This window comes from Lactuca saligna, chromosome 4 (genome assembly GCF_052625555.1).
Source record: "Lactuca saligna cultivar CGN05327 chromosome 4, ASM5262555v1, whole genome shotgun sequence".
Classification (NCBI taxonomy): domain Eukaryota; kingdom Viridiplantae; phylum Streptophyta; class Magnoliopsida; order Asterales; family Asteraceae; genus Lactuca; species Lactuca saligna.
In genome coordinates this window covers 25,099,177-25,110,851 of record NC_136420.1, presented here as the reverse complement: position 1 = coordinate 25,110,851, position 11,675 = coordinate 25,099,177, and the positions used below count along the sequence as shown (strand labels likewise).

At 35.4% G+C, this 11,675-nt stretch overlaps 1 protein-coding gene and 1 pseudogene across 1 annotated transcript; one reads left to right on the top strand and one right to left on the bottom strand.

The window, feature by feature from the left end:
• Positions 1 to 6,252: 6,252 nt before the first annotated feature.
• LOC145041404 (DNA glycosylase superfamily protein) lies at positions 6,253 to 8,457 on the top strand. Its single transcript, XM_078989462.1, has 5 exons — positions 6,253 to 6,699; positions 7,351 to 7,408; positions 7,527 to 7,610; positions 7,709 to 7,850; positions 7,951 to 8,457. The coding sequence occupies exons 1-5, from the start codon at positions 6,303 to 6,305 to the stop codon at positions 8,227 to 8,229; spliced, it is 960 nt and encodes a 319-aa protein (XP_078845588.1). The 5' UTR covers positions 6,253 to 6,302; the 3' UTR covers positions 8,230 to 8,457.
• Positions 8,458 to 8,497: 40 nt separating this feature from the next.
• On the bottom strand, positions 8,498 to 10,742 carry LOC145041403 (phosphatidylinositol 4-kinase gamma 7 pseudogene; annotated as a pseudogene).
• Positions 10,743 to 11,675: the final 933 nt, after the last annotated feature.

Genomic DNA, 11,675 nt, shown 5'->3' with positions numbered 1-11,675 from the left:
TTAATTAAAAAAAGAATTTTCTCTAGTTTTGCAAGACTATAACTTAATTAATCAAACTAAAACTTAGAAAGGGACTAATTATCAACTAATGAAACAAAAAGCAAAACTAAAAATCAAGAAACACAAAAGATGATTTTAATCAAGATAAATGAGAGACTTCCGTTTAGATTCGATATATTTGCTATTATGATTGATTTAATGGAAGTGCAATTGATTAATACTTTGTTGATTACCGATTCCAAAGATGACTAGATTAATGTTCACCAACCTAATCATTTAGCAAATAAGTTCATTCATACGTGATCAAGTGGATAAACTAACAAATTTACTAGTGTTTAGTTCGAGTTATGTTATACTTCTAATAGATTGATCTATTTGGTTAATTTAATCAATTTAGTATATGATTGGTCCTCATATATTAGCTCCTATATTTACTTATCCACTTTTCTATTTAACCCTAAGTTTTGGTCAAAACACTAGTCCTATAATTTTTCAAATCACAAGATCATAAGATTCAAGTTAATCAATATTGATATGTCATGCAAACTTAATTAAATTCAACAATAAACAGAAAAGTAGTTATCAAAAACATAGAGAGGTTCTTTAATAAGCTAACATAACAAATAATCAACTTATCATGGTCCAATCCATAAATTTTTTTTATTATAATTATATATATATATATATATATATATATATATATATATATATATTAGAAATAAATTTGAATTTAATACATATCGATTGAAGGCAAACGGGCAACAAGCTGCGCCGCTAGCCCTTTTTGGATGGCAAAACCTATTCTTTTAAAAACAATATTTGTGGATCTAGGAGATATGAAATTAGAATGCATGACCCGTTGGAGTCTGTTAAGGAGCTCCACCGCCTCTGGTGCGAGAAAACCAAATGTATCGAATGCAAAAGAAACAAACACATGTTGATTTTCTCTACTGCATTGTCGTGTTTTACCACTTTGCACGCAGCGGCTTTCAAAGCGGCATGCCCAGCTGCGAAACCTCCGCTCCCCAAACCAACGAGAGGAGATACACCAGTAAGATCCACGCACGCATGCTTCCCACCTATCCATCCAAAGACCAAAATGTCAGCCGGTCTAAGTGTGGACCTGCCATCCTGCGGGTCCGTCAAAAAGTTCACTGGCGCTTCTTTCTTCACAGATATACCAGCACACCGACAAGCATCAAAGAGAACATCCCGAACCACATCATGTCTATAATTGAAACCAGGGAGCTCTCTACAATGAACCGCGTGTTCCCCAAAGGTATCCAAACATGCCTTTCGACAAACTGAGCATATCTCATCACTTGGGAATATGGGAATCATGAGGCGGTAACGAAGGATAGTTCGGTACTCCACAGGAGACATATACTGGCCAAGACCATCAATAGGGATAGTTAGAAGAAAATCATGACCATGAGGCGCCCGCAGACACTCAAAGACTGCTTTCTGTCTGACATTCATCTCGAAGTTGACTTCCATATCTTGGACGATTTTGCTAAAAAGGGCACACGCCAAAACTTTTTGGGATTTAGGGGGCGGTGTCCTTATTAGTGAAACCGCTACAGTCAAATCCCAGAATCGTATCACGGAGACGAGTCATAGCACATAGATAATCCGAATCCATACCACATATGCCATTGTCACGTAAGATGTGGCCTCGTAGGCCGAGTACAAACCCAAACCACCAAAACGAATAGGTAAGGAAGCCAAGCGCCACTGAATGTCTCCAAAGAAGGGGCCTCCACATACCACCATATCCTCGATAAACCTTCGCAATCCCTTGTCAAAGAATAACGTTGTCTCTTCTATGTGTACCGGCTGACATGCTCTTAAACCAAAGAAAAGTTTTGCAATGCCCATACATGATCGAAGAAAAACGAGCTCACTCTGTGGGTCACATAGTTGTGGAAGAAGGCCCATCAAATCAACAGCATTGACCGCTCTTTTCATGGCCAACCCGCTAATAAACCCCGCGTCTCTGCTAACAGCCCCCCCAAGGAGTTTCACCCCCAAAGAAGGTCTCCCTATCTCCGTAGGGAATAAATCAGCCCGAAGCTTCCTACCATCACATGAGGGCCAAAAAATCTCCATTTTCTTGATGTTCAACTCGAGACCCAAACCTGGACCATGCAACCGAATTATGTTCAACACTCTAGCCACCTCCTCTGAATCCCAAATAACAGTCCCATCATCTAGGTACCAAGCATGGAGAAGGATCTTACAATTGTCTCTAATCTTGTGCACAAGTGGGTGCAAAACAAGGGAAAAAAGAAGAGCCCAAGGGGTCACCTTGCTGCACCCCAATGGCAGACCATATATGTTAGTCTCCGATATAAAGTCTCGCTGCGTGCCCATACAAGAAATTCACCCACAAAGAAATGGAAGGGCACATCTTCTTAACCTCGTGGAGCAATGCTGAACGATCCACCAGGTTAAAGGCATTCAAAAAATCCACAGTCATCATTACAAGAGACCCATCAGCATGGTGTTCACTCAACACCCTATTGGCACTGTGTAACACAGCCTCAGCACCGCCAGATACACCAACCCCAAACTGAAAATCATTAAGGTACTTGGCCATTTCTTTACCCACACCTTTCATGGCAACCTTGGAAACCAGACGTCTCCATATAGTGCCTACTGCAATCGGACGGATTCTGTTGTCAGGTTTAAGTAGAGGCGTGAGAGGAGCGGATGCAACAAACTCTGCCAAAATGGTTGGACATCTTCCCTCTAACCATAAATTAACAACTGAAGTGATAGCATGTATGAGATCTGTGGCAATAGCAGACCCTTCTCCACAAAGGGCGTCTAGTAAGTGTTGAGCCCTCAAGTCATCTCTCCCGCAAGAAGTTCCTATAGGGAAGGATTTGATGCAACTAAATACACAATCAAAGTCGGCTACAAAGGGAGGTTCATAAATAAGCATGTAATCTAGTCTAAACGAAAGTTAGGGTATTTAGCCCATAACTTCATCAAACAAACATTTAAAAATAAAATTTAACTTGTAATCCATGATCAAACACAAGATGAATAAGTAAATATAAGAACTATTGCCTCAAATCTCTCAAAATCAAGCTTCTAATCAATCTTCAACACCTCCAAGTTTCCAAATAACATTCTTGGCCTTCAAAAGTTGACTAAAGCTCCAGAAAGAGTTAGGTTTTCGGAGAACTTTGTGTCCTATTTATAATTCTTAAAGTCGGTTTGCCACGTCATCGGGATCTTTTAAGATGCCATGTCACGGTGGAGGTCATCACACCATGGTAATGAAGCTTCTCTGCTTCTTTTCAACCTTGGTCTAAGTTCCTAGCTTCCAGCTTCCTTTTTGCTCCCGAGCATGACTTTTGCTTCTATATCACAACGTATAATAGATTAAGTATCTTTTGTCCTATAATGAGCATAAATATAGTTAAAAATATTAAGATATGATGTAATATATATATATATATATATATATATATATATATATATATATATATATATATATATATATATATATATATATATATATATATGCACATATCAAATTGTCAGGGGTCAGATCATGGCCTTCCATACGTATGTTAGAGGCCAGATCTTAGTCTTCTGTACATATGCCAGGGGGCAGATCCTTATATTTCATACAAGCATCATGAAGACAACTAATATCCTACATAATATAGTGAGAAGACTCTCCTCATAAACGTAATTGGCAGTTAACAAGCTCACATAGACAAACAACGAGTGCTACACTCCTCCTAATTAATCACATAAGGTAAACCCTATGTATACCTTCTAAAACCTACAATTTGACTAAAAGTCAACTAGGTCAAAAAGTCAACGGTTAACAAAAGTTAAAGGTTAACCAAATCAATAGCCATCACGACGTGGAGACCTCTTGGTCACGTCGTGGGCATGACATGACAAAATAGACAATAAGCAGGGCATCATCACTTTTTGGCCACGTCTGGACAAAACAATTGTGAGGTTGGACTCCACCACATCATGATCATCCTTTCGCCACGTCGTGGCTACTGGTAGAAGCCAATTTTATCATTAAGGACTTAATCCGTTAAGTCCTTTTCTCCAACTTTCCAAAAGGCTTCCATGCCCTCAAATAAACCATAAAAATCCTTACTTTATATACATGGATCCCCAACACATGTCTCTCCCAAACTAGGTCAAAATAGGGTAAGAAATTGAGTCAAAACTCCATGCATTGCACCAAGCAACATGAAAGTCTAGATCTGGAACATATGATGACCAAGCGACCTAAAGAAGTGATAAAGTTGTCAACTTTATCAAAACCAACCATTTATACCAACATATCATGAAGAAAAATGAGCCCAAAATTCTAGATCTACAAGAATGAATCATAAAGGTGAGAACTTGGAGACTCACACAAGTCCAGAAGATGCACCAAGAGATGGAGAAAAGATGCTAGTTGATCATTTGCATTATAAAGCCCGTCTTCAACCTTCAAATGTCCAAGATGCCAACAAAGAGCTCAAAAGACAAGAGAAGATGTTAGGGTTTCGAGATAGGAGGGTAGAGGCTGATGGGAAATGATCTAACCCTAGAGATAATACCTTTGAATATAGAGAAGACCCTAAAAAAAATACGGGCTTGGCTGTAACACTCGCCACATCGTGGCATCTTGCTTGCCAAGTCATGGTCAGCATCCCACTACGTCGTCGCATATGGTTTTCCTGAAATACCATACATTTGACTCCTTCAGGTCACCAACTGATCTATTCTAGAAAATTGGTGTCACATATACACATTCTACACCTATATATATATATATATATATATATATATATATATATATATATATATATATATATATATATATATATATATAGGTATGTATGAACCATCAACACTTCGTGGCTCGATAGTATAGGGGCAGGAATAGGTTGCACAGGGTAGTCTGTGCTACCCTTAAATTTTCCAACGTAATGTAATTTTTTTGAAAATTTTTCAAAGTGAAAATTTTCCAACATGTTATTTATAATTTCATGTGTTTTACCTTTGTCATTTTATCATGTTTCGACCATTGCTTATTCATTTAAAAAAGTGATAACCAATTTAACTTAAATGTTTGTAGTTTTTTTTACAATAAAAAATATATTTATAAAAACACTAAAATTTTAAGAAATAATTGATTTAGGAAATTACAAATTTAGCGAAAAAAAATTATTAATTAAAAAAAATCTTATAACTTCAAAAGATGGATTAACAATGAATTTTTAAAGAACATTATCATCCTCTCCGAAGAAATAAATTTGTTTAATAGATCAGCTACAAACTTATTTCCGATGCTAGAAAATGAATTATAGTTTTTTAAGCAACGCTCCATCACTATTAGCAACATACTTTTTTTTTATAGGTGCTTTTGTTGTTAGAAAGTTTGTTTTTAGTGGTGATACTTACTGATCATTGAAAGCAAACTCTTAAGATTATTTTGAAGTGATTATTTGCAACAAAAGAAAGAAAGAGCTTTTACATCACATACGTTGTGGCATTTAGGTGTCATAGAGGCATCTATTTATCTTTTGCATCCTTGGCTACCTTGTATTTCAAAAATAGCCCTATTATATGAAAAGGCCCATGATACTTGCAAGACTCTGAGCATGTAGTAAAAAACCAGAAAGAACAACAGATGGGATATCTTTGTCTATTTGGGCAATGGGTATGTCTCAAGACTTAAGGTGCAACTTGAGTGGGACTTAAGTTTTTACCTCTTTGAGACGAACATTCCAACCACTTCAATTACTAGAACATAAAAGCATGCATAAAAAGAATCACATATAATAATGCTAGTAATAAGATTGAAAAAATATATGAAAGAATTGAAATCAAATATAAAAATCATTTAGACTTAATAACTTGTAACTGCAAAAATCTTCATTAGATTCGGCAAATTCTTATTATTAATACTTGTAGCCATTGATAAGATGGTATTGTTGACAATAAGGGTTTGATATTAATAAACAATCGATATATGTAATGGTTTCTCAAAGAAATCTATTCACAACCTTTGGAGGGAAATATATCTTCCTGAAGACCAGCCTCAAAAAAATTCAACCATCATTTTCAAACCAAGTTAATTAAATTTTTAATTAATTTCTTGAGAAAAATAAGGTGCTAGTGGTGCATAAAGAAAATACCACATTTCACCAACCATGTATATATCCTATATTTGACATCCAACCCTCTCCCCTATATAAATATTCAAATCACAAGCAAGTTTACTCAAAGCAATAGTTGATAGGTATCCATTTTTCCTTTATTCAAAAATGTCGAAAGAAAACATGAAGAGAAACATTGTGGAAAAGAAAAACACAACTTCTCCAAATCCAAGGAGTAACAAAGAGAAACCTTCATCAACACAAAGCCTCATATCCAAACACTTGAAGAAAGTTTACCCTGTTGGGATTCACAAAACAAGCTCACTTCTTTCCTTATCTTCACTTTCTTTAACTCTTTCACATAACTCCAATGACTCGTTTACAGATTCTTCTCCTACACTCGAGCAAACAATCTCATCTGCACTTCAACTCATCATTACACCAACACCTTCTAGAAGAGAGCAACCCGTTGCTAAAACTACTAGCAATCATGTGAATAATTTGGATCCCATCAATTGTGAGGATCAAGGCTTGAGAAGATGCAATTGGATTACTAAAAACAGTGGTAAGTTTACTAAGTTCTTATATAAACTTGACAAGCTTGTGTTCATAGGCATAGTCATGTTCTTAATGTGAATGATATTGATACAATCATATATACAACATATAATTAATCTGTTTATGATAAGTGAATTATAATTAACAACTTGCATGTGGAATCTATTCCTTGATCCTTACAAAATGTGGATGATCAAGTTTTTAATTTGTAATGTGTAGAGTTATCCAAAAATGAATACGATAATCGAATATGAGTCATGGAGTTGATTAGTATTTTACTTTCTTTGCTATGAATTTTATATTGGTTTGGTGTTTGGTGTGACAGAAACATAAAACCTAATATACCAAATTTGTATTCCTTTGGAATAACTCTTGATTAAATGATTAGCACGTATAAAATATGTTTATATTTGCAACCACTCTATATATAGTATCTTCTTGTTACTCTTTGGGATTCACCAAACCATTTAAAAAGAAGTCAACCCCGATCACTCAAAAATATAACATTTTAACTCATGAAATGGATTAACAAGTACGTGATCTTTTTTTTTTACGCTTAATTATTAGGACCTTCACATAAAAAGTTTTGGATTATTAATATGTGTATGTATGTATATGATGAGACAAATGTTGGATTGTGATGTTTTTTTTTTTTCAGATAAACTTTATGTTGAATTCCATGATGAATGCTGGGGAGTTCCAGTGTATGACGACAAGTACGTGATCTTTTATAGTTTTATGTTTCCTTAAATTGTCAAAATGTACAATAGCAACTGTTGATTGAACAACAATTAATGATCATTAAATTGGAAACTTGTAACAACATCTAAACAGCCAACTGTTCGAATTGCTTTCATTGTGTGGAATGCTGATGAATTACAATTGGACGGAAATCCTTAAAAGGAAGAATCTTGTCAGGTAACAAAAAAAAAATTGATTCTTTCTTTAATGAGTCAAAATAAAAGAAATATGGTGATTTTTATCATTTGATGTATTCTTTCGTTAATTAATTATAGAGAAGCTTTCTGTGGATTCGAACCAAATATCGTTGCAAAAATGGGAGAAGAAGACATCATGGAAATAGCCTCGAACAAGGACATGATGTTAGGTGAAAGTAGAGTCAGATCCATTGTTGAAAACGCCAAATGCATCCTCAAGGTAACTTCATTTTATCACTTAAAACACTCATTGATTTATACTCATAATTACATATAAAATTGAAGTTATATAATATAATATCGTTTATTGGTTTATTCAGATTGCAAAAACACATGGATCATTTAGTGGATACATGTGGGGTTCTGTAAATTATAAACCAACAATCAACAGATGCAGACATCCAAGAAACGTACCCTTAAGAACACCAAAAGCCGAAGCCATTAGCAAAGATTTACTCAAGCATGGCTTCCGACTTGTGGGCCCAGTCATTGTCTACTCATTCATGCAAGCTGCTGGAATCAGCATTGACCATCTCGTTGACTGTTTTAGATTCAGTGAATGTGTCAATCTTGCTGAAAGACCATGGAGACACGTCTAACATCAAACTATTTATCACAAGTATCTATTAATCTTATTTCACTTGTTTATTTTTAACATTATTATTTTATTAATCTTATTTCACAGGTAATGTATTTGCATTTGTAATTTTGTATTTGGTTTGTATCTAATGTATGATTTTTGCTCATAACTTTTAATTATGTAAAACGATTTTTCTTGTAATTATGTGAAACGATTTTAATTATACTACATAACATTTTCATTGCTACATATTTTATTGATATAAACAAAGTACACAAGAACAAAGGTAAGCAAGAAACTAAAGTGCAACCCCAATCCTAACTAAAAGAAAGGTAGTCTTTCAAGAATATTTACACAACATACCCCTCAACTAATTAAAACAACAAAAGAAACCCTAAACCCTAAATAACCAAAGACTTCACTCCAACAACCCTGAAAGTCAACTTATTCAAAGTCAAACCCTTAAAACATGCAACATGAAAACATGTAATTATAATCCTCCTATCTCTCAAAACTGGCAAGAAGTCCCAAGCCTTTGTCTTTGCCTTTGTCCTATTGAAATTGACTTACGTTTAGCAAAAGCTGTGTAAATCAAATCCTGAAACTTTTCAAGAAACAAACTCCATTCCTCTTCATTCATGTCTGAAAGCTTCACAAAACTAGCGCCAGCTGGCATCAGCTCATTGGCACTCCTGTGTCCGGATGACGAATTCACTCCTACATAACTCATATTCTCTGTTTTCTTCTTCAACTTATCACTAAAACTACAGTTGTTCTTGAAAGACATTGACAGATTTGAAACATCTTCTTCACTTTCATCTTCTTCAATCGCTTCTTCAAGCTTCGAAAGCGGGTTTCTCAAATGGAATGAAAGATTACTGTTTACGAAATTCTCCGACATTTTAGGAGTAAAATCAAAAGCAGAAATCGAATCATCACAATCAATTTCAAACTGAAATTGATTTTCACTTTCATGATTATCATAAGTGATGTCATTTTCATTTTCATTTTCAGCTAATAATCTTCTTGCATCCATACATAACACCTCGAGTTCACTCGGTTCCTCTTCACCCCTACGAAATTCCCGACTCATCATCTCTCCAATTTCACCAACACATAAACCAAATCGAGCTGCTTCTTTTAAAAAAATCGTACACAAAATCAAAACCCTTAAACAAGCTTCTCTTATCATTGGAAGTTCAGATCTTAACATGTCTGAATCATGAAACGGATCGAGTTTCTCAATGTATTCAAGTTCATCATCTGAAAATGGAATCGAAGCTTGAGGCCAATGGATCCATTCGAAATACGGGTCTTCTAGATTTTCAGGTAAACAAAGCCCATGATCAATAGGTATCAATTCAACTTCACTAAATCTTCCAACTTCAGAATTTTTCATCTTTCTTACTAACAAATTTCCTCCATGTCTATCTGTGTTAAAGATTCGAATATCTAAGATCCCGATTCTATGAACAGCTGACACAGGGAAGCTTGAAGTTCCATAATCACTTGCATCAAAATCATGAGGGATGAATTGCTGAAATGAAGCAATCTTGCTAAACACCTTCTTCTTTCTTTCTGTTTTCTTCTTGTTGTTCTTATTGTTGTTGTTGTTGCAAACACTGTCATTGACATTGAAGATTGAATGTGTGATTTTGACTAAAGCTGTAGGGGGGACATTAGCAAAATGATCATAATCAAGAAGATAAGCTGCTACTTCTCTGAAACCGGTTTCACCAACGCGAACTGACCGTTTTAACCCTGGTTGACCAAGGGTTTTACCAATAAACCCTTTTGGGTTATTAGGAGCAAAAGGTTCTTCATCTGTAGGTTTTACAATAGCGACACTTTCACCTTGACAGTTTTTGAAGTAATAAGCTCCTCCAAGACCACCGTTGACCGGGATCGGGTCAACCCCGGAGATTATCGCGTTCACAACTTCATCAACGAGTGGTTTTGTTTGGTTGAAATTACTAGAATGCCCCAGGATTTCAACGGGGATGTTTTGGTCTTTTTGGCGGGTGTCTCTACCAGTTGGGGATAAACATGGAGTTGAAGAGCTTCTGTGTAAGATGTTTCTTGTTAAGAGAAGAGGAGAATGGTCACGAATGGCACTGAGGTCGTTGTTTAAAACCATGTCACCAAAAGTTAGAGAGCTTTCTTCGATTGGGAGACTTAGAGCTATTTGTAACCTTCGTTTCACTGTATGAGCGTTATCACTTCGATCTAGCTCCATTCCTAAGACACAACCGGATTCAGTTTGAACAAAGACTCGTCTTCTTCCTGTTAAATGCTTCATCCCTTCCATTTTACTGGTTCCATGGTATTCTCTCCCTAAAGGACTGTTGAAAACAGCGACCGCCATTTGGGTTTGAACTGGACTGTCTGAGTTACGAGACATGAACCGAAGGAAAGGGGAAAAGATGGATTCTCCCAATTCGATCCCGAATAAGATCTAAATCTGGAGACGATTGGTTAAGTTCTCAGGATAGGATATGGTATCAGTGCATCTTACCGATTCGAATCAGTCTGTTTTCCTAATCTGTAGCAAAAGAACAGAAAGAAGAATCAAATACGAAATCTAAAGATTGGTTTCTTAAATCTCTATCGGAACAACCAAGCATGGAAATCGAGCTTGTACAGGTCACATTTTACAGTATCAGCAAACAGAGACAATTGGGATAATATGTACAGACTTCCGATATAGCTAATTTATATTACAATCAGGTTTTTATTACAAACATTTTGGGGAAACCCACAAACAAAATCTTAAAATTTTGAATTGAATTAGTAACAAAAGCATTAAAAGAGCTATCAATGAGATCTCAAGTCAAATTTATCAAGAAAGATTGTCGTAACGCGATTAATTATATATAAACTGAGAAACGCGAGATACGGGGGTCAAGAACAACAGAGAATAACTCACCAAATGAATAGATCCTTTGAGGAGAATCACAGATAAAGAATCAAAGACCCGAATAGCAGAATCAATCGGAGAGAACACGGCGGCGGGAGGGTTTATTCGTGAAGGGATAAGCTTCAAACGGAGAGACACGACAGATAAAAAAAACCCTTTCTCCCTGTTCTTGCTTCTTTTTCTCGCTCTAAAACTCTTTCGCTTTCTCTCTCTAAAACCATCTCCATGTCTCATCATTATCTATATACAAGTGAGGGGCCAATGTGTAACTTTTGTACAATATTAAACAAAGTGCAATTTGTAATTTATTTTTTCAACATTAATTACATTTACTATATATAGACGAGACTATTACGTGTATCAATTAATATTTTTCTTGAATACACATTAAATGTTTTACAGATTTTGAGTTAGGTGTCATTTGATAAATAAAACTATTCAAACACTATAAAATTAAAAATTTATAGCGTTAACCAGAATAATTTTTAGATACAAGTTTTAGAAAGTAAATTTTTTTTCTTTATAATACTTTTGTGTTCTTTTTGCCG

Coding starts and splice junctions, on each gene's coding strand:
- LOC145041404 (XM_078989462.1), top strand. CDS start 6,303: ATGTCGAAAGAAAACATGAAGAGAAACATTGTGGAAAAGAAAAACACA. Junction 7,611..7,708: donor AAAAGGAAGAATCTTGTCAG/GTAACAAAAAAA, acceptor AATTAATTATAG/AGAAGCTTTCTGTGGATTCG. Junction 7,851..7,950: donor ACGCCAAATGCATCCTCAAG/GTAACTTCATTT, acceptor TGGTTTATTCAG/ATTGCAAAAACACATGGATC.